The sequence below is a fragment of the Sardina pilchardus genome, chromosome 24 (genome assembly GCF_963854185.1).
Source record: "Sardina pilchardus chromosome 24, fSarPil1.1, whole genome shotgun sequence".
NCBI classification, from domain to species: domain Eukaryota; kingdom Metazoa; phylum Chordata; class Actinopteri; order Clupeiformes; family Clupeidae; genus Sardina; species Sardina pilchardus.
In genome coordinates, this window is record NC_085017.1 from 11,454,480 (window position 1) to 11,475,645 (window position 21,166).

General features: G+C 42.1%; 3 protein-coding genes and 3 non-coding genes across 6 annotated transcripts; 1 reads left to right on the forward strand and 5 right to left on the reverse strand.

Moving 5' to 3' along the window:
• Positions 1-776: 776 nt before the first annotated feature.
• cd164l2 (CD164 sialomucin-like 2) lies at positions 777-3,134 on the reverse strand. The gene is made up of 6 exons (XM_062529490.1): positions 3,076-3,134; positions 2,613-2,717; positions 1,674-1,751; positions 1,357-1,392; positions 1,099-1,249; positions 777-925 (listed from the first exon to the last, which is right to left on the reverse strand). Exons 1-6 carry the CDS (start codon positions 3,095-3,097, stop codon positions 910-912), a joined length of 408 nt encoding a protein of 135 aa, XP_062385474.1. The 5' UTR covers positions 3,098-3,134; the 3' UTR covers positions 777-909.
• A 2,123-nt stretch (positions 3,135-5,257) lies between these two features.
• On the forward strand, positions 5,258-7,275 carry gpr3 (G protein-coupled receptor 3). The gene is made up of 2 exons (XM_062529488.1): positions 5,258-5,427; positions 6,007-7,275. The coding sequence occupies exon 2, from the start codon at positions 6,009-6,011 to the stop codon at positions 6,972-6,974; it is 966 nt and encodes a 321-aa protein (XP_062385472.1). The 5' UTR covers positions 5,258-5,427; positions 6,007-6,008; the 3' UTR covers positions 6,975-7,275.
• Positions 7,276-10,411: 3,136 nt separating this feature from the next.
• Positions 10,412-19,518, reverse strand: wasf2 (WASP family member 2). Its single transcript, XM_062529221.1, has 9 exons — positions 19,389-19,518; positions 17,605-17,760; positions 14,524-14,658; positions 14,186-14,339; positions 13,784-13,901; positions 13,564-13,685; positions 13,064-13,204; positions 11,844-12,301; positions 10,412-11,546 (listed from the first exon to the last, which is right to left on the reverse strand). Exons 2-9 carry the CDS (start codon positions 17,735-17,737, stop codon positions 11,389-11,391), a joined length of 1,419 nt encoding a protein of 472 aa, XP_062385205.1. The 5' UTR covers positions 17,738-17,760; positions 19,389-19,518; the 3' UTR covers positions 10,412-11,388.
• A 1,138-nt stretch (positions 19,519-20,656) lies between these two features.
• On the reverse strand, positions 20,657-20,728 carry trnam-cau (transfer RNA methionine (anticodon CAU)). The gene has a single exon. It is a non-coding gene; the product is annotated as a tRNA-Met (tRNA).
• A 280-nt stretch (positions 20,729-21,008) lies between these two features.
• Positions 21,009-21,080, reverse strand: trnam-cau (transfer RNA methionine (anticodon CAU)). The gene has a single exon. It is a non-coding gene; the product is annotated as a tRNA-Met (tRNA).
• A 6-nt stretch (positions 21,081-21,086) lies between these two features.
• Positions 21,087-21,159, reverse strand: trnar-ccu (transfer RNA arginine (anticodon CCU)). The gene has a single exon. It is a non-coding gene; the product is annotated as a tRNA-Arg (tRNA).
• Positions 21,160-21,166: the final 7 nt, after the last annotated feature.

Sequence of the window (21,166 nt, forward strand, 5' to 3'; positions counted from 1 at the left end):
TAATGTATAGGCACTCCCTTCCTCTAGCACTAATATTAACAGATACAACAATAACTCCTAGCTCTATATTTTCCTCTTTTAAGATCCTTCAACCCCTTGGGAGATGTGGCTCAAACACTGTAGCCTACTTGTTAGACCCCATGTGACCTTGACCATTGACTCCAATCTAGCTTTTTGTAGTGATTAACAGTAAGATTTTGAGGACCTACTCATACTGTAACATGCCATTTCTAGCCTTTGTAGTGATTAACTGTGCAAAGTTTGACAAAGGAAGTTCAACCTTCTTAGAAAATATAGTGGAAACACTGCACTGTAATGACTAGAGCATTCAGGGACAGTCTGCACAGTGCCATAATTAGTAAAATAAACAGACCTTTTGTTTAGAAGGCTTGACCAGAGAGAAGCCGTAAACATCTGGTCCAAAACATCTAAACAACTTTGGAAATTCATGACAGTGCTGTTAGCAACAAGCAATCAATAATTGAAAGTATAATATAATAATAATAATATTTTTTATTTGTATTGGTGAAGTAAACCATCATAGGTTAACACACATCTGGAGAGATCTAAAACCATTAGACTGACAAGTACAGAGCAAAGCTGCAGATTATTGTATCAAGATCTAAATGAATAATTGTCCTCTAAACATGAAAAAAAAGAAACAGAGGAAGCTACAGTACATACATCATCTTTAAAAATAACCACACAGTTCAACAGAGTAACACAAAATAAAATCGCCTTTACAATGAAAAGATAGTTATTCATTGTTTTGCACTCAGACATAGATAGTGGCAGAAACTATAGGTATTCAGTGTGACATACAATTAACTAAGAAATAAAATTAACAATGAAATATTATCAAGATGGCAGATATCACCCATCACTTCTTTATGCTTTTAAGATGTTCCACTACTGGGGCTGATCTCTGTGGGATAAAATGAGAGGAATTAAAGACATATCACCTCGTTTTACCCAAACAAATATTACAATAATTACTTAATAATAATAATAATAATAATATATATATATATATATATATATATATATATATAAAAAATAGTATAATAACAGTTACATTAAAACACTATTAAAACTTACATGGTTTCATAGGTGCTGTCCTTTGTCTTCAGGAACCGCATAGCAAAGAAGCCTCCTGCTTGAAGCACCAGTACAAGAATAATCCCCCCAATGAAGCTGGACAGATCAAATGAAGCCTGGGAGAACTCTGGAGCGGGAGCTGGTTTGGTGTCTGTGGATGACAAAGAGAGATCACAAAGGCAGGAATGGCAAGAAGAAAAAAAAGATTTTGTTTTATATACGCATGCTTAAAAATTACACTCGCCAAAATGCACTCACCTATGTCAATATCAATATCAATATCAATATCAGTGCCTGGAGAAACATAGCCAAGTAAAAACATAAGGGAGAAAGGGGTCATGGCAGGGAGAAATGGCAAACATATTGTATACTGTAAATGCAAACACAGAGACTTGCTGTGTTTGCATTTATTCATATAATAGGGGCCACCAGAGATTGCTGAGGGTCCGCACAATTTTGCCTGATGGGCTGAGGTTGTGAGATTACCAAAATGATATGCACTTTAAAAGACTTTTGCTTGATCTAATTTGTGAATTTGTGTAAATTCCAGCCTATTCTGTGCAGTCAAAGCTTACCTGAACACATGTCTGTTTCGTTTAACCTGTTGCAGTCCTGAAAGTCTTCAGTATCAGATACACACCCAGTGTTGTTTTCTGAGGAGGAACAGAGAATAGTGTTGGGGTGGGAAGCCAACAGGCAAATGGAAGAAGAGATTGGGTAAGGACCAAATCAAATAGAATTTTAAATGAAAGCCTGAGGAGAATATGTTTAAATCAATCTTTTGGTGGTTGCATTTTTACTCAGAGAGTTGCAGACAGACAAGTAATGTGCACGCGCACACACACACACACAGCTCAGGTGAGCACCATGGCATGGATCTAGCGGGGATCATGGCACTGAATATTTAATTATGCGTGTGACTGAGTTCAAGAAGTGTGTTCATGTGAGCAGACATGGTAGTTTGTCATGGAAGACAGACCATGTCTGTGTGAAGAGTATTGTGTGTGTGTGTGTGTGTGTGTGTGTGTGTGTGTGTGTGTGTGTGTGTGTGTGTGTGTGTGTGTGTGTGTGTGCGTGTGTGCAGTGCGTGCATGTGTGCCGTGCGTGTGTGTGTGCATTCGTGCGTGCGCCCGCGCGTGTGTGTGTGTGTGTAAAGGAAAAGTAGAGAGTATGGAAGACTGGAAGGTGTGTCTGTGACTTTGTGTGTTTGCATGGAAGGCCTTGAATAATTTACTGACCTGATGGTTCTAGAGTTTAGAGGCTCGTATTACTGTCAAAGCTATGCATCACTGAGGAAGTGTATGTGAGCGTGTGTGTGTGTGTGTGTGTGTGTGTGTGTGTGTGTGTGTGTGTGTGTGTGGTGTTCATTTGTGTGTATTTGATGTGATATCAGTTTCTGAATTTCTGGCTGTTTATGCAATGCTCACATATAGCCTAAACTGTGTCTAGACAACAAGTGTGTACAGTCTGTCTGACTGCTGTATTTGTTGTGTATATGTGTGTGTCTACCTCACCATTGTCACAGATCCTCCAGACGCATCGTGTGTCGTTGAGGGAAAGGCTCACACACTGATCACAAGAATCCATCTGCTTGCAATCTCCACTAGCCCCATCATCTGCTGCAAAACATAAGTAGCAAGACAAATACTAATACTGTTTATTAGAATCTGTCACAAGGGCCCATGTTTTTTCTGTCCGTCCTCTTAGTGTCAGATATTTTGCGTCGTCATGCACAAGATTAACTTTAACTAGCAACTCAAAGCTCAAGCCCTTCTTTGCCAGACACAAATGCCATCACAACTTCCTTCTTGACAACATACTCTCTATCTGTCACAAATGAATATCTGGAAAGTAATAGTCTACACAAAAGCATTTTACTCCAGATGAAAAAAAAAAGCATACATTTGCATTTCAAATTTTGAAATCTTCATTTAGTCATTGTCGGCACAGCATATAATTTTCTGCGCTGTTTCTTACCTGCAGTTTGGGCAGTGATCATCTGGATCACCTCCAATGTCAGCAGTGTCCCAAGCAACACCAGCAATAAACCCCTCATCCTAACGCAGACTTACCAACTGTCACGCCCAAGTACTCTAAACATAAACGCAAGCCTTAACTGCTTGTGCTGTAGTCCAGTGAATACGTAAATATACTCTAATCGCTCAGAAGAGCAGCAGGCACTAGTTTAGACATTCCACAGTTGAGACTCACTCTCCTGGTCCTCACTCCTTGTTCGATGATGTGAGAGGACAGTACTGTGTGTTTTGTGGTGTGTGTGTGTGTGTGTGCGTGCGTGCGTGTGTGTGTGTGTGTGTGAGTGTGTGTGTGTGTGTGTGTGTGTGTGTGTGTGCGCGCGCGTGTGCGTGTGTGTGTGTGTGTGTGTGGAGGGTGCATCTGTGTGAGTTCAGCGTCACAGTGACACTGTTGAGCAGGTAATGTAACCACAGCATGTTACCTGGCAACCCACTCCCCAACCCCCATCTGCTGACAAAACTCTGAAAACCCACACCACTGTGCCCTCTTAGCTGTATCTGCTTGCCCAGCCAAATATTCAAAACATAAATACATACTCAATGAATCCATTATCAATAATCTATTAGTCCAAACTCGGCATAAATATGACAGTCTTACAAGTTACACTGCTGTGTCTTTCAGACAGTCTGATACATGGGACCACACAGTATACCCACTTAAAAAGCATCACCATCTCATATACCCACTTAAATAAGCAAGGTATTAACCATAGACCTAAAAGAAATTAAATTATTAACATTTGCCCTCTACAACTAAATAAACTACATTACAGCATATCCACACTAGCTAACTAGACTACACCACTGCTTTCAGACAAAGGCTGTGTGTCTGGAGAACAGACAGCCTAGCCCCCTGAAATGTGATGCTCAGTAATTTCAGCAAAGATGATTCAATTAACAAACAAAACAAACATATCTGTATGGTGTTATGCTACATTCTCTGCTTCATTTGTAAAGTCCTTCACCTAATTATTTCCCATTATAACCGGCCATCCCTAGCATTTTAACACTCGAGCTGTCGTTACATCACCGAGGAGCGTGGGAGTAAAACGCAATGTAGGCTAAGAAACGTGCAAGGTAGGGACACGACAAAGGTAGACGCTACACTATTCTTTCAAAAACAGCTGCTGACACACATAATCTCAACCTGCTCTTGTGAAGCCTACGTAACGATGTTTGATTAGCCTAATCGCTCCGCGTCAACTCTCTCTCCATCACGTCGAAAGAGACCACAGCCTGTTGTCATGTAGACTGCGGGGAAAACAGGCTCATCGGAACCGTCATTCCTTATATGGTCTGGGCAGGAGGAATTCCATCCGGCTTGCCTTAACGATCTCGTCCACTGCTGGACAGCCCACGTAGCCACCTTTCTGAGCATCCCTCGAAGACCGGGAATCCTTCAGTGCAGGCATGATGAGGGCGTAGATCTTAGGAATGCAAATATATCGATAAAATTGTGCGACGTATTTCAGTTTTTCATAGTGCCCGTCAGTGCCCGTTAGCCTTGACAATGAAATAGAGATGCATTTGAAAAAGATACTGCATATGATTGCAGCCTAACATCAGAATTCAACCATGACCATATTACATATTCAGTTCTCATCGATAACCTTATTGCAGGAGTGTAGACTACTGACAGTTTATTCAGATTGTCTATGAAAAAGAGTTCATCTGTTATCTTGAGGTCATATATTTTCTTGATAGATAACAGAGTGTGAAGTATAGGCTACTATAAAGATATATATTTCCCCCTCTCCCATTAAAGAGCATACATGAATGTAATGTTTTGGAATAAGGCTAATTTCTCTCAGCAACGTAGCGTAGGCTACGTCTGAATGACCGTCAACTTCAGCACCAAGGAGAGCGGTGACTCAGATTTAGCGCGAGGGAAGCGGGAAAGACCGCATGTGTTTCATTTAAGTTGCTTACCGAAATAGGCCCACACTGCTCACATCACTGCAATGGGAGGAGCTTTGAAGATGCGGATTTTATGAATGAAATGACACAATACCATTCAGTCAGAGAAAGGCTTCTGATTGGTTGAAGGTCTGATGGAATCGGGTCTTTTCGATCGCCCACCTTACTTGAAGCCAGACACATTCTGGCGAAAGCATTGAAAGCCGACGTGCCAGGACCTTATCGTGGGGACAAAAACGATGATACAAAACCCAAGTATTTTCCAAAAATAATCCTTGGTAGATAGCCCGGTGTATGCCAAATATCTGCTGAGAAGAAATCTCCTCTTGCACCTTCCATACGTTTTCTTTAGGACAGACTGTTCCCCGAGAAGCTTGCAGTAAGTGTTTATTTCACGTTCATTGTATGTTCATTGTATGCATTCATTGTGTGAATGATCAAGTCTTTGTAGATAGCCTATTCAGACCATTTTGCCTCATGCAGTTGTTTCAAGCAGGGGACGTTGCCTACATTGCCACGCATTGTAGTAAGCTGACCGTTCACGTATACAACATTGTCAGTGACGGAGGTAGTAGGCTTGCCTAGGGTATTTGCGCTTTAATTCCCCCTTTTTATGGTAAACTCAGGAATTCTTACGCACATGCTGCATTACCACCACCTGATGATGTCTAGTGCCATAATATAGTCACGAAAGAGCGTTGGCAGGCATGTAGGCGAATGTGATGGGTGTTGTGTAACATGTCTGCTCTACCCCCTCCCATCAGTGCAGAAGGCTTTCAATGTTTCAGGGATAGTTTTTAACAGGTAGACTATTAGCCTATGTGCTTGCATACTAAAAGGATGACAGGAACACTTGTATTAAAAATTAATAAGCACTTTATCAAGCAACATCAGTCATGAAACACCTGCTATAAGTGATGAGCTCAAATATTAATCATTCTGCATCTTTCTCTGACAGAAATGGACATGAATGACTCAGGCCTGGCATGGTTGCAGCAATACCCTCCGTCCTTGAATTCAGACTCTGAGGTTTACGCTCCTGTGACCCTGTGGGACTACGCTGAGTGTGTGTCTGGCATCCTGATCTGCTGTGAAAATGGAATTGTTGTGGCGACCATTTTCTCCTCCCAGCTGCTGCGGGCACCCATGTTTCTCCTCATCGGCTCACTTGCGTGGGCAGACTCTCTGGTCGGGGTGGGTCTCGTTCTTCGCTTCCTGTCGCGCATAACTGTGTATTCGGAAGTGCTCTCACTAGCCAGCGTGTGTGTCTGTGTGGGCGCCCTCAGTGCGAGTGTTTGCTCTCAGCTGGGCATCACCCTGGACCGTTTCCTGTCGCTACGCTGCGCGCTGACGTACGGCTCGCACACACACCGCACACACACGCGTGCCGCCCTCGCCCTCGCGTGGCTGCTGGCAGCACTGCAAGGGGCTCTGCCGCTGCTGGGCGTGAGCTGCGCCCTGGACTCCCTCCCGCCCACGCACTTCACCGCGTGCAGCGTGGTGCGTCCCCTGACGCGGATCCACCTGAGCGTCCTCTGCGGCGGCTTCCTCCTGATCCTGGTGGTGATGCTGCAGCTGAACGCGCACATCTGCCAGGTGGTGCGTCGCCATGCCCGGATGATCGCCCTGCAGCGCCACACTCTCCCTCAAGCACACACGCCCAAGCGCTGCCGCACACACACCCTGGCGCTCAGCTTTGCCACCTTCGCCAGCTGCTGGTTGCCCTTTACCCTCTACGGTCTCCTAGGCGATGGCTCGGCGCCAGGTCACTACACCTATGCAACACTGGTACCTGTAGCAACACACCTGCTGATCAACCCTCTCATCTACGCCTACCGCAACACGCACATCCGCAAAATCCTGCTCAAGTCTTTTGGCTGTTCCCACACACATTTGCAGCACACACACACACCCAGTGACGTCTGATACGGTGACGTCTTGCACTACGTGATGTTCTAGAGCTGAGAAATTGATGGATCTCAACAGATGAACAGTTCACTGCCAAAGGCTGCTGGCCAACACCTGCCCCTAAAGAAAGGGGGCGGAGAGAGCTGGTCAAAGCTCGACCCATCGATCGGACCTGTGCCTCATTATCTTCTGCACTTTATAAAAGACAGACTGCTGTTAACTGAGAACGACACTGCTGAAACGGATGAGTAGTGAAACTACTGAAATGGTGCTAGTATGCCTGTTGAGTCTGTGCAGCTTCCATAGCTTTAATGGTTTATAAGAGAACACTGAAGTTTGTCAGCATGAATGTAATTCATTTGTGTATTTATTTTGCTATTTTATTACAAAAATGAATAAAGCATCTGTTTTTTAAAACAAAGTCTCAAACATTTATTCATAAAGGTTGCTGTATGAAATGTTACATTTTATTACTTTCAGTACAGGCCTACTGTATATTATTGCATTGCATTACACTGCATTACATTTAGCACTATTAGCAGACACTTTTTGTCCAAATTGACATATGTCAACTGTATTACAAGGGATTACATTGTCCCCGGAGCAACTTGGGGTTAAGTGCCTTGCTCAAGGCCACAACGGTGGAAGCATCCAATAATTCATAATCAGCCAAAGTTAATACAAAGTTTTAATCAAATGCTGCTAATTGCTTCTCACAGTCATCTAGCATTCAGTGTTTGCTTTGAAAAATAAATAAATAAATAAATAAATAATCCTGGTCATGTGAGCTGGGCGCAAAAGGGTTGTTCTTATGTTCTTGTTCTTAGGCGTAACAGCCTTTCAACCTATGAGAATGACATCCGTCATTCTCTTTAAGAGCCAGCAGCGCAACATCAAACAGTCTGTTGGTATTTTGACAATCAAAGCATCTGAAGGTATCTGCTTGCATAATTTCACTAGTAGACTTACTACATGCATTCTGCACTCGCCTATTATTTGAATTCATAGGCAAAGTGAAAACTAACTTCACCGTGGTCTCATTGCCAACAGCAACAGTTCTAAACAAGGGATTACGAACGAAAACGCAGCCTGAAAAAAGCAACACTTATCCCAATCGTTTTAGAATGACTGAATAAAAATCCTAAGTTGTTTGGAAATGGTTGCTTACAAGGGCTGCTTACATCTCATGACAGTGCATCTTCAGCTGTCTTTCATAGGTACCTTTTCTGTAGACCAGGTTTTCTTGGTCAGTGGTGTAATGATTTAGGCTGGGTGAACCCTGCCTGACCTGCTGGCGAATTTGGATTTTGCCCGGCATCGCAGGCTGGAAACATGCACATCTATCTTTCCTCCTTCCTGTCCACAACCTTTGGGTCCAATCACAAACTAACTTATTCAAAAGAAGCACCGATCGTTGGTCTGATTGGTTGAAAGACTATCAAATCATACAGAGTCATCTCAAAAATGCCCATTGATCACGCCTCTTGTGCAGTAGAAATAAAGCGCGGACTCTCCATACTAATGTTCAATCTTAAAAGATTGATCTTATGGTGATAGCCAGACTAGTCATCATGTTTAGAGGGTGTGAATAGGGATTTTTGGATCGTGCGACAGACAATCACTGTCTGGGTGTACGATATAAATGATCTGTGAATTTGTTCATTGCTAAATTAATTATTGTATTGTTTTTGTTTGTATGTTGCTTTGAGCAAAGGCGTCTAAGTAACATAACTGTAACCGTATAAATAAGGCTTTACAGCATGTTGCTCTGGGTGCACATGATAGGACTCACTGGCTTGGACTGAGCCCTAAAACAACCCCAGATAGTTAGTGCGGTGCCTCAGAAGAGTGAGGTGTGATCTGATTGGGATTGAGCTCAAAGTTACCCTAGATCACAAAGAATAACCACGTTTGTTAGTGATGGAAGAGAAATGTATAGAGAACATTTATTGCTGATCCTTCTGGCCTTAAATGAATACAAGCAAGATGCCATGCACGTATTGTTTCAAAGTTCAAAGAAGGCTAGGATAATAAAGCACACAGACAAAAGGGAGAACATTAATTTGGTTTATTTTCTTCAATTGATCATGTAGAAAGTCTCAACAGATAAGCACATGTTAGATGTAAAATATATATTTTTACTGGCTGTCTGATTACAGACTTGGCGTAACAAAGGGGCTGACATTAAGCTTTGGCTTTGAAAGGTAAGGCACTCAGTACATTAGAAGGCACTTTCGAATGTATCTTTGGATTGGTCCCCACTTGGCGACTGTCTCAAACAGAGCCAGTCAAACATCAGAAAACACAATCCCATGCTGCAACACTGGGGACAAGGGGAATAGTGCAGGCGAGACCTGCACATATGACAAAGGCTAAAGCATTTTGTACAAAATAAAGGAATAGATAAAAAAAAAAGTCTGCTTTTAAATCTTTTTGATTCTTTCTAGAAAATGTTGATAAAGTGATTCACACAGGATCTGTGTGTTTGAGAAAGTGTGTCTGTGTGTGTGTGTGTGTGTGTGTGTGTGTGCATCAAAGCCACAATTATGAAGTCATAAACTTCATTAAGTCAGTAAGAGCTACAGTGAGGAGAACATGTATTTGATACCATGCTAAAGTTGACTAAAAAGAGGAATATAAAATCATCATTTGACAATTGATCTTAATGTCTTAATTCAAAAATTGAGTAAAAATAAAACCGCTAACTACCCCAATTTTCTTTGTGAATGAAGAATGTTTCGTAAATAAATAAATGTTCTTCCTAAATGCTAGGGGGAAGGAAGTATTTGACCCCCAATGTAACCCTATGGGAATTTAACACATAGGGTTAACATTGGGGCAGGCAGATTTTTATTTTTTAAGGCCAGCTATTTCATGGATTCAGGTTATTATGCATCCTGATAAAGTTCCCTTGGCCGTTGGAATTAAAATAGCCCCACGTCATTACATACCTTTCACCATAGCGAGAGATTGGCATGGTGCTTTTTGCAGTAGGCCTATTAGCCTGTTTGATGCTCATTGAGCTCAATGCAAATCAAACAGGCTAATAGGCCTACTGGAAAAAGCACCATGCCAATCTCTAGCTATGGTCAAGGGTATGTGATGATGTGGGGCTATTTTAATTCCAAAGGCCAAGGGAAATTTATCGGGATGCATAATATCCTAGATCCATGAAATAGCTGGTCTTTAAAAATAAAAATCTGCCTGCCCCTATGTTAACCCTATGTGTTAAATTCCCATAGGGTTACATAGGGGGTCAAATACTTCCTTCCCCTAGCATTTAAGGAAAACATTTATCTATTTACGATACATTCTTCAATCACAAAGAAAATTGGTGTCCTTGGCGGTTTGATTTTTACTCATTTTTTAAATTAAGGCATTAAGATCAATTGTCAAATGATGATTTTATATTCCTGTTTTAGCATGGTATCAAATACATGTGCTCCTCACTGTACATCCCCAAACAACCAAACATACAACATTTTCAAGTGACTCAAACACAGATATACACACACACACCATCTTTTTCACATATTCCATGACTCCCACCTTGTTTACTTGAAGTCAGTCTGTATCAATCTGGTCTAAAACCAACAGAAATGGCTGTGTGTTTTACACGTAGGTCTTATCCCCCATGTCAAAACACTATAGAATCAATTAGCCTGCCTATTGCAGATACAGTATATGAAAGAAAGCTATAGCAACCTGCTTTATGAAAAAGTGATAAGTGGTACTCTGTGAGAAGGAAAATAATCAGACAGCTGATACTGAACTTATACGGATAGCATTGCAGTAACATATATAATGAAGGTAAATTAAGAGACCTTAGGTAGTCTCAGAAAAATATACAATATATTAGGGGAACCATGTTAAATGTTGGTATACGTTTTGTACTGTCACTCAGCTGATGTCTGAACAGACCAAACACAACATCTTGCCATACTTATGCAAGATGCATCTAGGTTGTAGGGATATCAAGAAATCCCATCACCCTATGGATGGTAGCATCAATACATCCATAACACAACAACATTCAAAATGAGAAAAAGGTTGCCATCAGTATTCTTGCTGTGGATTTTTCCTTTCCAAATATTTTACAATTTAGCCTGCTTTATTATCTGGATGACTTGGACTATGTTGCCTCTGTGTAGGGATGGGGAGGTTCTATGTGATTCACCTATTTGGTTCAAAATGACGGCATCATTGGCCCCTTTTTTAATGAGCTAACATGAGCTAACATACAAACAAGTCACCACAAACAGACTGCTGGTTGCTTTTGGAGGTGAACTCTAATGATAAAAAATATCAGGTAGTGTGAGTGAGATCATGTGTGCACACACACAAATACACACACACACACACACACACACACACACACACAGACACAGACACAGACACAGACAGACACACACACACAGATAGATGGTCAGTCTCAGTCAGACCAATCATCATCGTCAAACTCAGAGGAGTCATCCTCAGAATCACTACACTCTACAGCAATACGGCGAGACAAGATGGCCGCCACATCATTGCCCACGTTGTCCTTCTTCTCTTGTTCCCGTTGCTCCTCCACCTTACGCAGGTTGAAACCTGAAATATGAGTGCAAGTGCAAGCACACATTAACAGAGGCAAAGAGAACAAGGGAGACATAGATTGATAATCAAAGATTAATCCAAAGATTAAATATACAATGTACTGTAGATTAGGTACGTTATTACAAAACAAACTTTGCCTTAGGTGTACAGTATTGATGAAATAATTTCCGAAGATAGCATGTCATTACAGTATACCTGGCAAATTCAGGACATTGCCAGAATTGAAACGTGCGAAACTGAAACATCCAAATCCAGCAATGAACATTTAATACAGACACCCATGATGTTTACCTTGACGAATAGCCGACAGGAGATCACTGCGTGCATCACCCGCGGGAGCAGGCTGAGCTTTCGGTGCAGCGGTGCTGGGGGCTCCAGAGGAGGCCGGAGCTGGGGGAGGCGGTCCAGCGGAGGGGGGAGGGGGAGGACCAGGTGGGGGAGGAGGGGGAGGAGGAGGGGGTGGGCCTCCACCAGCTGGAGGAGGTGGTGGTGGAATCCCTCCTTGCATGGGGGGAGGTGGGGGAGCAGGAGGAGAGGTGCCAATGGGAGTCGAAGTTGGAGGGGTGGAATCCCAGCCAGGTGGTGGAGGGGGTGGGACCATGTCACACGGTGGAGGAGGGGGTGGGGCTGGGGGTGGGGCTAGGTGAGATTGCAAAGGAGGAGAGGACGCCATTGGAGGAGCTGGAGGTGGGTGGGATGGACTTAAAAGGCTGCTGCGCTTCGGATGCTGACTTCCAGGATCAGAATACCTGAATGGGAATAATGTATGGTCAAATGGTAACGTTCCAATCAGTACATACTATCATCAAGTGATAACATGTCAGCATACACTTCTCATGCAACACTATACCATTGTCAGTCCTGTAAGTATGGAAAAATAACAAACACGTCAACCTGTTTTACAGTGTCACCTGACTGAATTATATGGACAAAATGGTGCACATTTGTAAAATTAGGCAATTAGAATGAAATAACATAACAGTGACTGCAAAATGACAACATGGATTTTTGGATTTTGACCCAATCACATTATGTTAATTTATATCATTTTCACTGCCCACAGGAGTACAGAAGAATGCCATACCTTTGAATTTGGTAAGGTAAAATTCAACGGCTGTTCCTTTTGATACAATGTACAGTGTTCAGTGTACACTGTTCGTTATGTGAGTGAAGTTTATGAGCTACTGCGTCTTCTAAAACTGATAGTTCTGGTCCTTGAATATGATTGGCTGAATTGGCTTAATTGAAAAATGGGTGTGGAGGTGGCTGCAGAGCTACTGTATATGCAGAATGTAAATGATTACATCTCATGTGATTTCAAGTTAATTTTGCTCGTGCACCTTTTTCAGAGCACCAAGCTACTAGTACGTATTGGAAAGCTGAAGTCATATGGTTTCATGTGATATGCATGTGTTATCCGCATGATGAGTATTTCTGTGAGCACTTTTGACGCATTGTGCGTCCAACGGCTAAAGGATTTTCATCTTTCTGGTTGATGGCGAGGGACTCACATGTCGAGAGGTGGAGGAGGCAAATCATCAGGAGCTGGAGGGGGAAAGGGGGACCCCGGATCATACCCAGTGGAGTCCATCTCCCCACTGTATCCGTCGTCACCTGAGTTAATACTGCCATTCAGACCCTCAGAGGAGTTTCTGTGTACACACACAAACACACCCTGTGGCATCATGGACATGTACTATTCTAAAGATAGTTGTGCCAGGCTGTTTGCTAGACTTGAGACAGTCATAACATTATCATTAAACTGTATTCATTTAAAAAGTATCAGTGCTGTTCTCATAAAAACTAGAATAAATATGGGAATCAATAATAGCTCATAACTCCATAGCAGTTTTTCAACAAATGTTAATAATACCATAAGAACATGAAAAACTTAGGTCGCTCAAACCAGAATGTAGATCCCTCATGATGGCCCCACCCTCTCACTGATACCACTGAGGCTGGACGAAAGCTCTGACATTGTGACACACAAACACAAGTTACACCCACAAACCTCAAATCATGTTTGGGCGTTACAAACTCCTGCCCCATTTTGAGGCGTTCCCACTCATCCTTGCGGGTCTTAATCTTCCGTGGGTTTTGATTCCTGCGGTTTGGATTATCCTTCTTCTCCTTCTGCTCTCACATACAAACACACATCCAGACACAACATAATGAAAGTCTCCTCTTGAGTGTACATTGTCTTTGCTCAGCTGCATGTATGGTCGTCTCACCCTATGCTTGCGCTTCTCCTTCATGATGTCTTTGGTGTCCTGCAGCATCTTTTCTTTCCAGAGGTCGAAGAAGTAGGAGGGATCGGTGTAGAACTTCAGAGCCTCTTTGCCATCATCCCTAAGAACAGGAAATGAAAGAAGGTAAATGAGAAGAGTCAGAAAGGAGACGTTGAGAAAAACAGTCAACATATCCACCTGAAGGCAACCATCTTGTAAATGTGGAGCTCAAGACAGTGGCACTGATGAGTCAGGAGAGAATAAGAGATGACGAAATGTGTTTTTAATCACAGGGCTTTAGAGAGAGAGCCAGGTGTGATTGTTATATGGATTATACGACTAAGTCCAGAAGTGGTGGTTCTGTACCTGTGTGGATTACGTGTGCATACACGTGTAACTGTTTACCTGTACACGCTGAGGTTGTTGAGAGGTGGTGGCTCATCGCAGGTCAAATAGGTATCCTGCACAGGTAAGGGTAAGGAGAGGCGGATGAAGAGTTGCTGATCCTGAGTCAGACTGGAGCGGAAGGCCTTGCGCGTGGTAATTGCCTGCAGAGAGACTAGGGGAGAAAAGGGATGAGAATGAGACAAATAATAGCAAAGAGGAGCGGTTACTGAGAAGAGGTAGAGAGATGAAAACAGCTGGCAGAACAGTTGCTTTAAAGTTGGGCTACATTTCTGCCTTGCAGTCAGAACAGAGGTGTGCCCCCTTTGAATGCATATATACATGCTCTTCTCCCTTACCCTCCTCCTCTTTGGGATCCAGCTGAGTGACTTTAACCTGCAGACGGTCCACTCTTTCTCCAAGTGTACTGACACGCTCTGCAAATGTGCTGGCTTGGACAAACAACTCTCCAAACACATCCTCAGCATATTTACCTACAACACACAAACATACATACACAAACAGGTTATGGCTATGTACAGTCAAAAGATACACAATGTCAAACAACTATTAGTACCTTATTTACAATTCCCAAAGTTCTTATCAAAAGTTAAATGTTTGCACCCAAATTTTCACTTTAAAATGACCTGTCTATAGTCCAGACCTTTCAGATTGGTGGCATCATACAACCCCTGGCAAAAAGTATGGAATCACCACTCTTGGAAGATTCTCTTCACTCAGATGCTTATGATCGTTTATCAACAAAGAACAAAGAACATTAAAACCTTTCCTCTGGAGTAGGGATGTTAACCGGTGACTGTTTGACCGATGGTTGACCGTATCCACGTTAGCCGACCAAAGTTGTCGCTAGTCGGTTAAAAAAAAAAAGAGCCATCTTTAAATTAGGCTAAAGACAGTGGACTAAACGCTACTACAGCTAGCCCTCTCATTCCAAGAAGATCTTTTTTGCGTGAAGTTAACAAATTATCCCTCACACTCAATGTTTCATAACTCGCCTGCTTCGTAATAAACCAATAAAAACATTTGGCACGAGGTCACAGCGGTGGCCGGTGCGTCTTTTGCAATCTGGAAGTGCGCTGTTTTATCCATTGGGTTTTATCGTGTTGCAGTCTAGGCAACATTCCGCATAAGATGGGCTTAGATTTGGAAAGACATTACATCTACATTTCAGGAAGGGTCATCAATGGTAACAGATAAGGTAATGATCATCTTTCGTTATTATTGTTAGCACTTCCTCAAACTAAGCTGCGTCTCTTCGGAGCTGTCATTTTCACAAGTGAGCCGCGGCCATTTCAGCTTCAAATGAGCTTCTAACGCTAGACTAACGCCTTTATTTGCAACGCGATCACCTTGTACCCAAACCATTTTCGGAGCAAAGGAACCATTTGTCCTCCACTTACAAGCTCCTTGGTTTGCAGGACTCATGTTTGGCGCTATAGGATTTTAAAAAGTGACGTGAGTGAAAGGGCGGCGCCGGGGCTGTGTGTATGAGCGTGGGACAGAGAGATGAGAGTTGGGAAATTGCGTGGCTGTTATTTCAAATAGCATAATTTATTTTAAACGAATCGGTTAACCGGTTTCAACCGGCTAATGAGCCTTGGTGGTCGGTCAAGAAAATTTGTAGTTTTCGCCATCCCTACTCTGGAGAGACATATCAAGTCAATGACAAGGGCAGCAAATCCCATTGAAAATTCATGGTCCAACTGAAGTAGAGGCACCATTCTGTAAAGTTGATTGATAAACTGCTGTTTGACAAACTTGAAACTTGATTGATGAAAAATACTGATCTAGATTAAAGCCTATGCTTCAGAAAATAAAAACCAGAAGAGTTGTAACAAAGTACTAATTAAAGATAAGGTTTGTGATTCCATAATTATTTCCTAAGATTTGAGCGAGTGATTCCATATTTCTGTATCTGTCATATACCAATATATTTTTTAACAAATACAACATCTGAATGAGCATCCTCTAAGAGTGGTAAATCCATAATGTTTGCCAAAGGTTGTAAAATCATAAACATGATTAAGAAGACCCCATACTGTTGAGCAGCTAAAATCCTATATTGGGCAAGAGTGGGAGATATCATTCTCAAAACTGCAGCAAATGGTCTCCACAGTTTCTAAATAATTCCAGACTGTTAAACATGCTCCTGTCCCAGCATTTCTGAGCTGTGTTGATGGATTCAATGACATCAATGACATTTTCATGTTTCAACAATTGATATGCTGTCTTTGCACTATTCTCAACCACATGCAGGGCTTACATGTTCTGCAAATCACAGCATTCTGTTATTATTTACATGGCGCTGTTTGGGTGCTGTTTTGTGCACTGATGCACTTATACCTTTTTTTTCTGGCAACCCAACCGTTCAGACCATTTTTGTTCGACTGCCTCTCGACCAATTTTCCAAGCAGTTGAGGCTGAAGTCTTTGTTGGTCTGCCTGACTGTGGCATGGTATCAAGCAGACCACTAATTTGCCTTTTTTTTTTTTTTTTTTTTAAATCAGACTTCAAGCACTATTGACTGCCATTTTCAAATCTTTGGATATCTTTTTATCTCCTTTTTCCTGAGATAGTTCAGCCACTTTTTCTCTCAAATCTTTTAACAGCTCTTTTGATTCGGCTCAGTAGCCAGCGAAGTCAGTGCAGCCCTGAAAAATGCAGAAGTCTCACAAGAGCTACGAAACTATTCTGACTATTCATACATAGGCACTAATTGCAATCAAACGTGTCAAAGGTGTGAAAATCCACCCTTAATAGACTATTAAACCCAGTGTGGCAAGTAAACTTTTGATCAGGTGATTTCAGCATAATTACCTCTGCCAAGGAGGTGCTGTTTTCATCGGGGTTTGTTTGTCTGTTTGTTTGTTAGCAAGATAACTCAAAAAGTTATGGATGGATTTCAATGAAATCAGGAAAGGTCTGAAATGACCCAAGGAAGACACCATTACATTTTGGGAGTGATCCGAATCACCGTCTGGGTCCAGGAGGCGGTTGTGTTTTTGCTTGGTGGAGGTCTGCGCTCTCGGAGTGCTTTTCTAGTTAGTATTTTAAAAGGGTACACACAATTACGACGATTATAAATGGAATCACCTAACCACATTTCGGGGGTTGAATACACTGGTGGCCTCTATGGGATCTCATACTGACCTGTTGCTGAACGGTCATGTTAGCTAGCTGCCTTAACAAGCGTCTGACTGGTGTGGATGGAGGTGTGAATGTTTCTACGCTAACAATGGAGGATCTGTCGCTTTTGAAGACTCGCCGAACTGGTGATATGCTGGCTTTAAAATGCCAATTAAGGGACCAACCATGTAAGACTCCTACAGTTCTCTTCTTCAGGGCTTAGCCTGGTTGGATAACACAAAGACAGAACTTCAGCCACTAACACTGATTTGTGTACACAGAGACACACTCACTCAGAGAGCCCAGCTGACGAATGATGTTGGCAAGAGTGATGTTAGTCACACACTCAAGTTCACTTTTGATGCTGTTGGGCAGTGACTGGCGGCACAGGTGCCTGGGCTCAATGTTCCGCGTCACCAATGGCATACTGGTGAGTGGGAATGGTCACCCTGGAAGACAGAAAACATTATCATAAACCACTATCAGTGACAACCCATGAAATGTTATGATCTTAATTTCCTGACTGAAATACACTACCGTTTAAAGTAGCCTACTATAGTTTTGAAACACCTACTCTTTTAAGGGTCTGTCGTTTTTGTTCTATTGTTACATTGCAGAGCAAAACTGGAAGCTCTTCTAACTTCAACATATATGGACTAACATACCTAGGACAATGTGGAATACTTATACTAAAAAGAATAAGCTCCCCACCACCTAAATATCCTTTCAGGGAGATACTACTCCATAGTTCACTAAGGGTTTCATTTCCATGCTGTTAATTGTCAGTTTGTAAAGTTTAGGCGAAGGAAGGAGTAATGTTATCAATCCCTGTTTAATCTGATTGATTAGGCTGGACCAATGATTTGAAGTTTAGTGTAAAGTCTACACTCATCGCGATGCGAGTGATGAAAGTTTCCCAATTATGAGTGACCAGATATATTCACTTTGTGAATGAGTTTTCTTATCAGGCTATTTCAAAACAGCCAACTTTTGCTATAATGACTGCATTTCACGCTCTTGGCATTCTCTCCACCACCTTAAGTTAGACACAGTCCTGAAGGATTTCCCATACATGATGAGCACTTGATGGCTGCTGTTCTTTAACTCATGTTAATTGAGAAGCATTTCCAGTGACTCCTCCATGAAATGGTTATGGTATGGTGCGGTATTAAGCAGACACTTTTGTCCAAAGTGATATCAAATAACAATACAATAATCAAGTTCAACAGTAAACAAATTTAAGGTTGGTGGTAATACTACATTAAGGAGAATAGCAATAATACACAACAATGTCAATTCAATCTGGAACAAGTCAAAATCTTATTCATAAAACATTATGTAACTGAAGAAAATACACACAATAGCCTACAATGCAGGGCAGGTTCCAATAATATTAACAATGGTAACTTAGCCTAATAGCTACAGAGCAAACAATAGCGTTATTCTTACTTAAGGCAAACTAGTATTTGTATTGTATTCGCATTCGAATTATACACCGAAACTCACACATGAATACGAACCAGTAGGCTATGAATTAGGCCTAGCACTATGGCTATGACATTTTTCGGACAGAGACAATTGGCAACACAGCTGGCACTGCAGTACACCTTTCAGACGGCAGGAGGAACTGACTGCTACTTAGGGAAGTTCCTTAACATCGTTCAAATTACATGATTTGAAATTAACGAAATATTAATCGTTTCAGTTAAAACATCACGTTAATACTAAGCCTACAACAAAACTGCACTGATGAATGATTTATAAGACTGACATTATTTCGCCTGATAACTCATTAACATAGACAAAGTAGCCTATAATCAAAGCCATGAACATGCGTTTTTAATTTAAGAATTGCTCGACAGTATGATTGTAGGATACCCTTCGTTACAGGCAGAACAAGAACAAAATAAGAACAAGACTTCGGACCAGGCCTAAAAGCGAAAAAGCAGGAAGTATCCCAACGATAGCTTAACAGGAGCACTGACTATCCGCGACAAAAAGTCCAGTTTCTCTTAGGTTCTAAATCTAATTGAAACTTTCAGTAGGAAATAACTAAACAAGGACGGTTATGTCTTACCAAGAGTAAAAAGACGAAAACTCTCCCACTTGAAGGTTTCAGATCGTGGATTGCATTAGAAGTTTTGTGCTTCTTTAAAGTGGGCCTGCTTGTTAGTCTACTTGAGATTTGCGGAACTGACAACACGTCGTTGGCCACAGAAAACTTCAGGTCTTCATCTAATTGGCCAGAGTTTCTCGATTCTTGTATGCTATTGGACACTTCAACAGTCATTTACGACGAGAGCGTGGAAATGACATTCTGTACGTAAATGGCGTAACTCCACCCAATGGGTTGAAAACATCTGTTCGTCTGTATGCTGGGCGGGGGTGAGCATGTTAGCGCATTCCGAGATGGCCTGTATGGGCATATCCGAAATAGTCATGGCCTGTCTTCCTTAAAAATTCCAAAATTCTTTTCAGAGATGACATGGACTTTCATTTCAAAGCAGTCAATGTTTAAAATGCTTTGTTGAGAATGGAGAAAATTGATTGATATGTTTTTAAATGAAATTTCATTTCAATGTCTGAATGTAAGGATTCAGGAAACACAAAACCAACTTTTGTCTATGATAAACAGCCGAGCAGATAGGCGTAAATCACTGATCTGGAGATCTTTAAATGAAAGACTAATAAGGCTATAATCTTCTGACCATGTTATACAGTATTACAATTTGACTAATCAATACTCAATGCTAAAACGTGTATTTTACAGTATCTGATCTGTTTCTATGGAAGTTACAAGAAACAATGTTCTATTAAATGTTGTTAATTAATGAAATAGCCTTCCAACAGCTTGAAACGGAGCTTTGCGACCAATATTATGGAGTTGAATAAATTCTGTCGTGCCAACGCACACATGCATGCATTCAATGAACACTCATACCACCACTTAATTGTATGGCTCTATGTTTAATCACATCGGATTAGCAAGCATTTACTGCTGATTGCAGAAACGTTTGTTTTTTCCCCCTTCGATCCCTGGTTGATATATTGCGCAGCTGGCAGATTATCAGATGAAACACCAGGCCTAATTTCACTCTACCCCTCACGGACCAGCAGTCTACCCACGTTGTGCAGTCCATAGTTCGAGAAACGCTGCACTAACGTGTCGTTAGGGTGTATGTTTTAACTTTTTTGTGTGTGTTTTTTTTCCCACTGTATTGTGTGTGCATTGAGCAGTTTCTCAAAAATATGGAACAAACTGCATTCCATACCAGTTCAATAAGGCAGGTGTTTCACTTCCAGGTTTACGTTCAACGCGCAGGAGCGGCATCTAAAAACTCGGCCTAGCAGAGGATGGTTTCGATCCATCGACCTCTGGGTTATGGGCCCAGCACGCTTCCGCTGCGCCACTCTGCTCTGCCTCAGCTGCGGGTTGCCTGCTCATTTCCATCGGGCCTGCTCTCAGCTCCAGCGCTCTCATTGCAGAGTTTGATTGGATTGCAAGGCAGATTTGGAAAAACAAATGCAGTAGAGATGATCGGGACAAGTCAAAGGACGTGCGTAGCGGGACACGGAAATGGCTGCACGCTCCCCGCCGAAAGCCTGCCAGTGGTGGTTTTCATCTCCGTGTCAGGCTGTGAGTTTTGAAAGGCAAGATGTGTGCAACTGTGCTGTCGCGGCAGCTAAAGGGTCAGCCTAGCAGAGGATGGTTTCGATCCATCGACCTCTGGGTTATGGGCCCAGCACGCTTCCGCTGCGCCACTCTGCTCCGACGCACCCCAGATGGGACTCGAACCCACAATCCCTGGCTTAGGAGGCCAGTGCCTTATCCATTAGGCCACTGGGGCTTGCCAG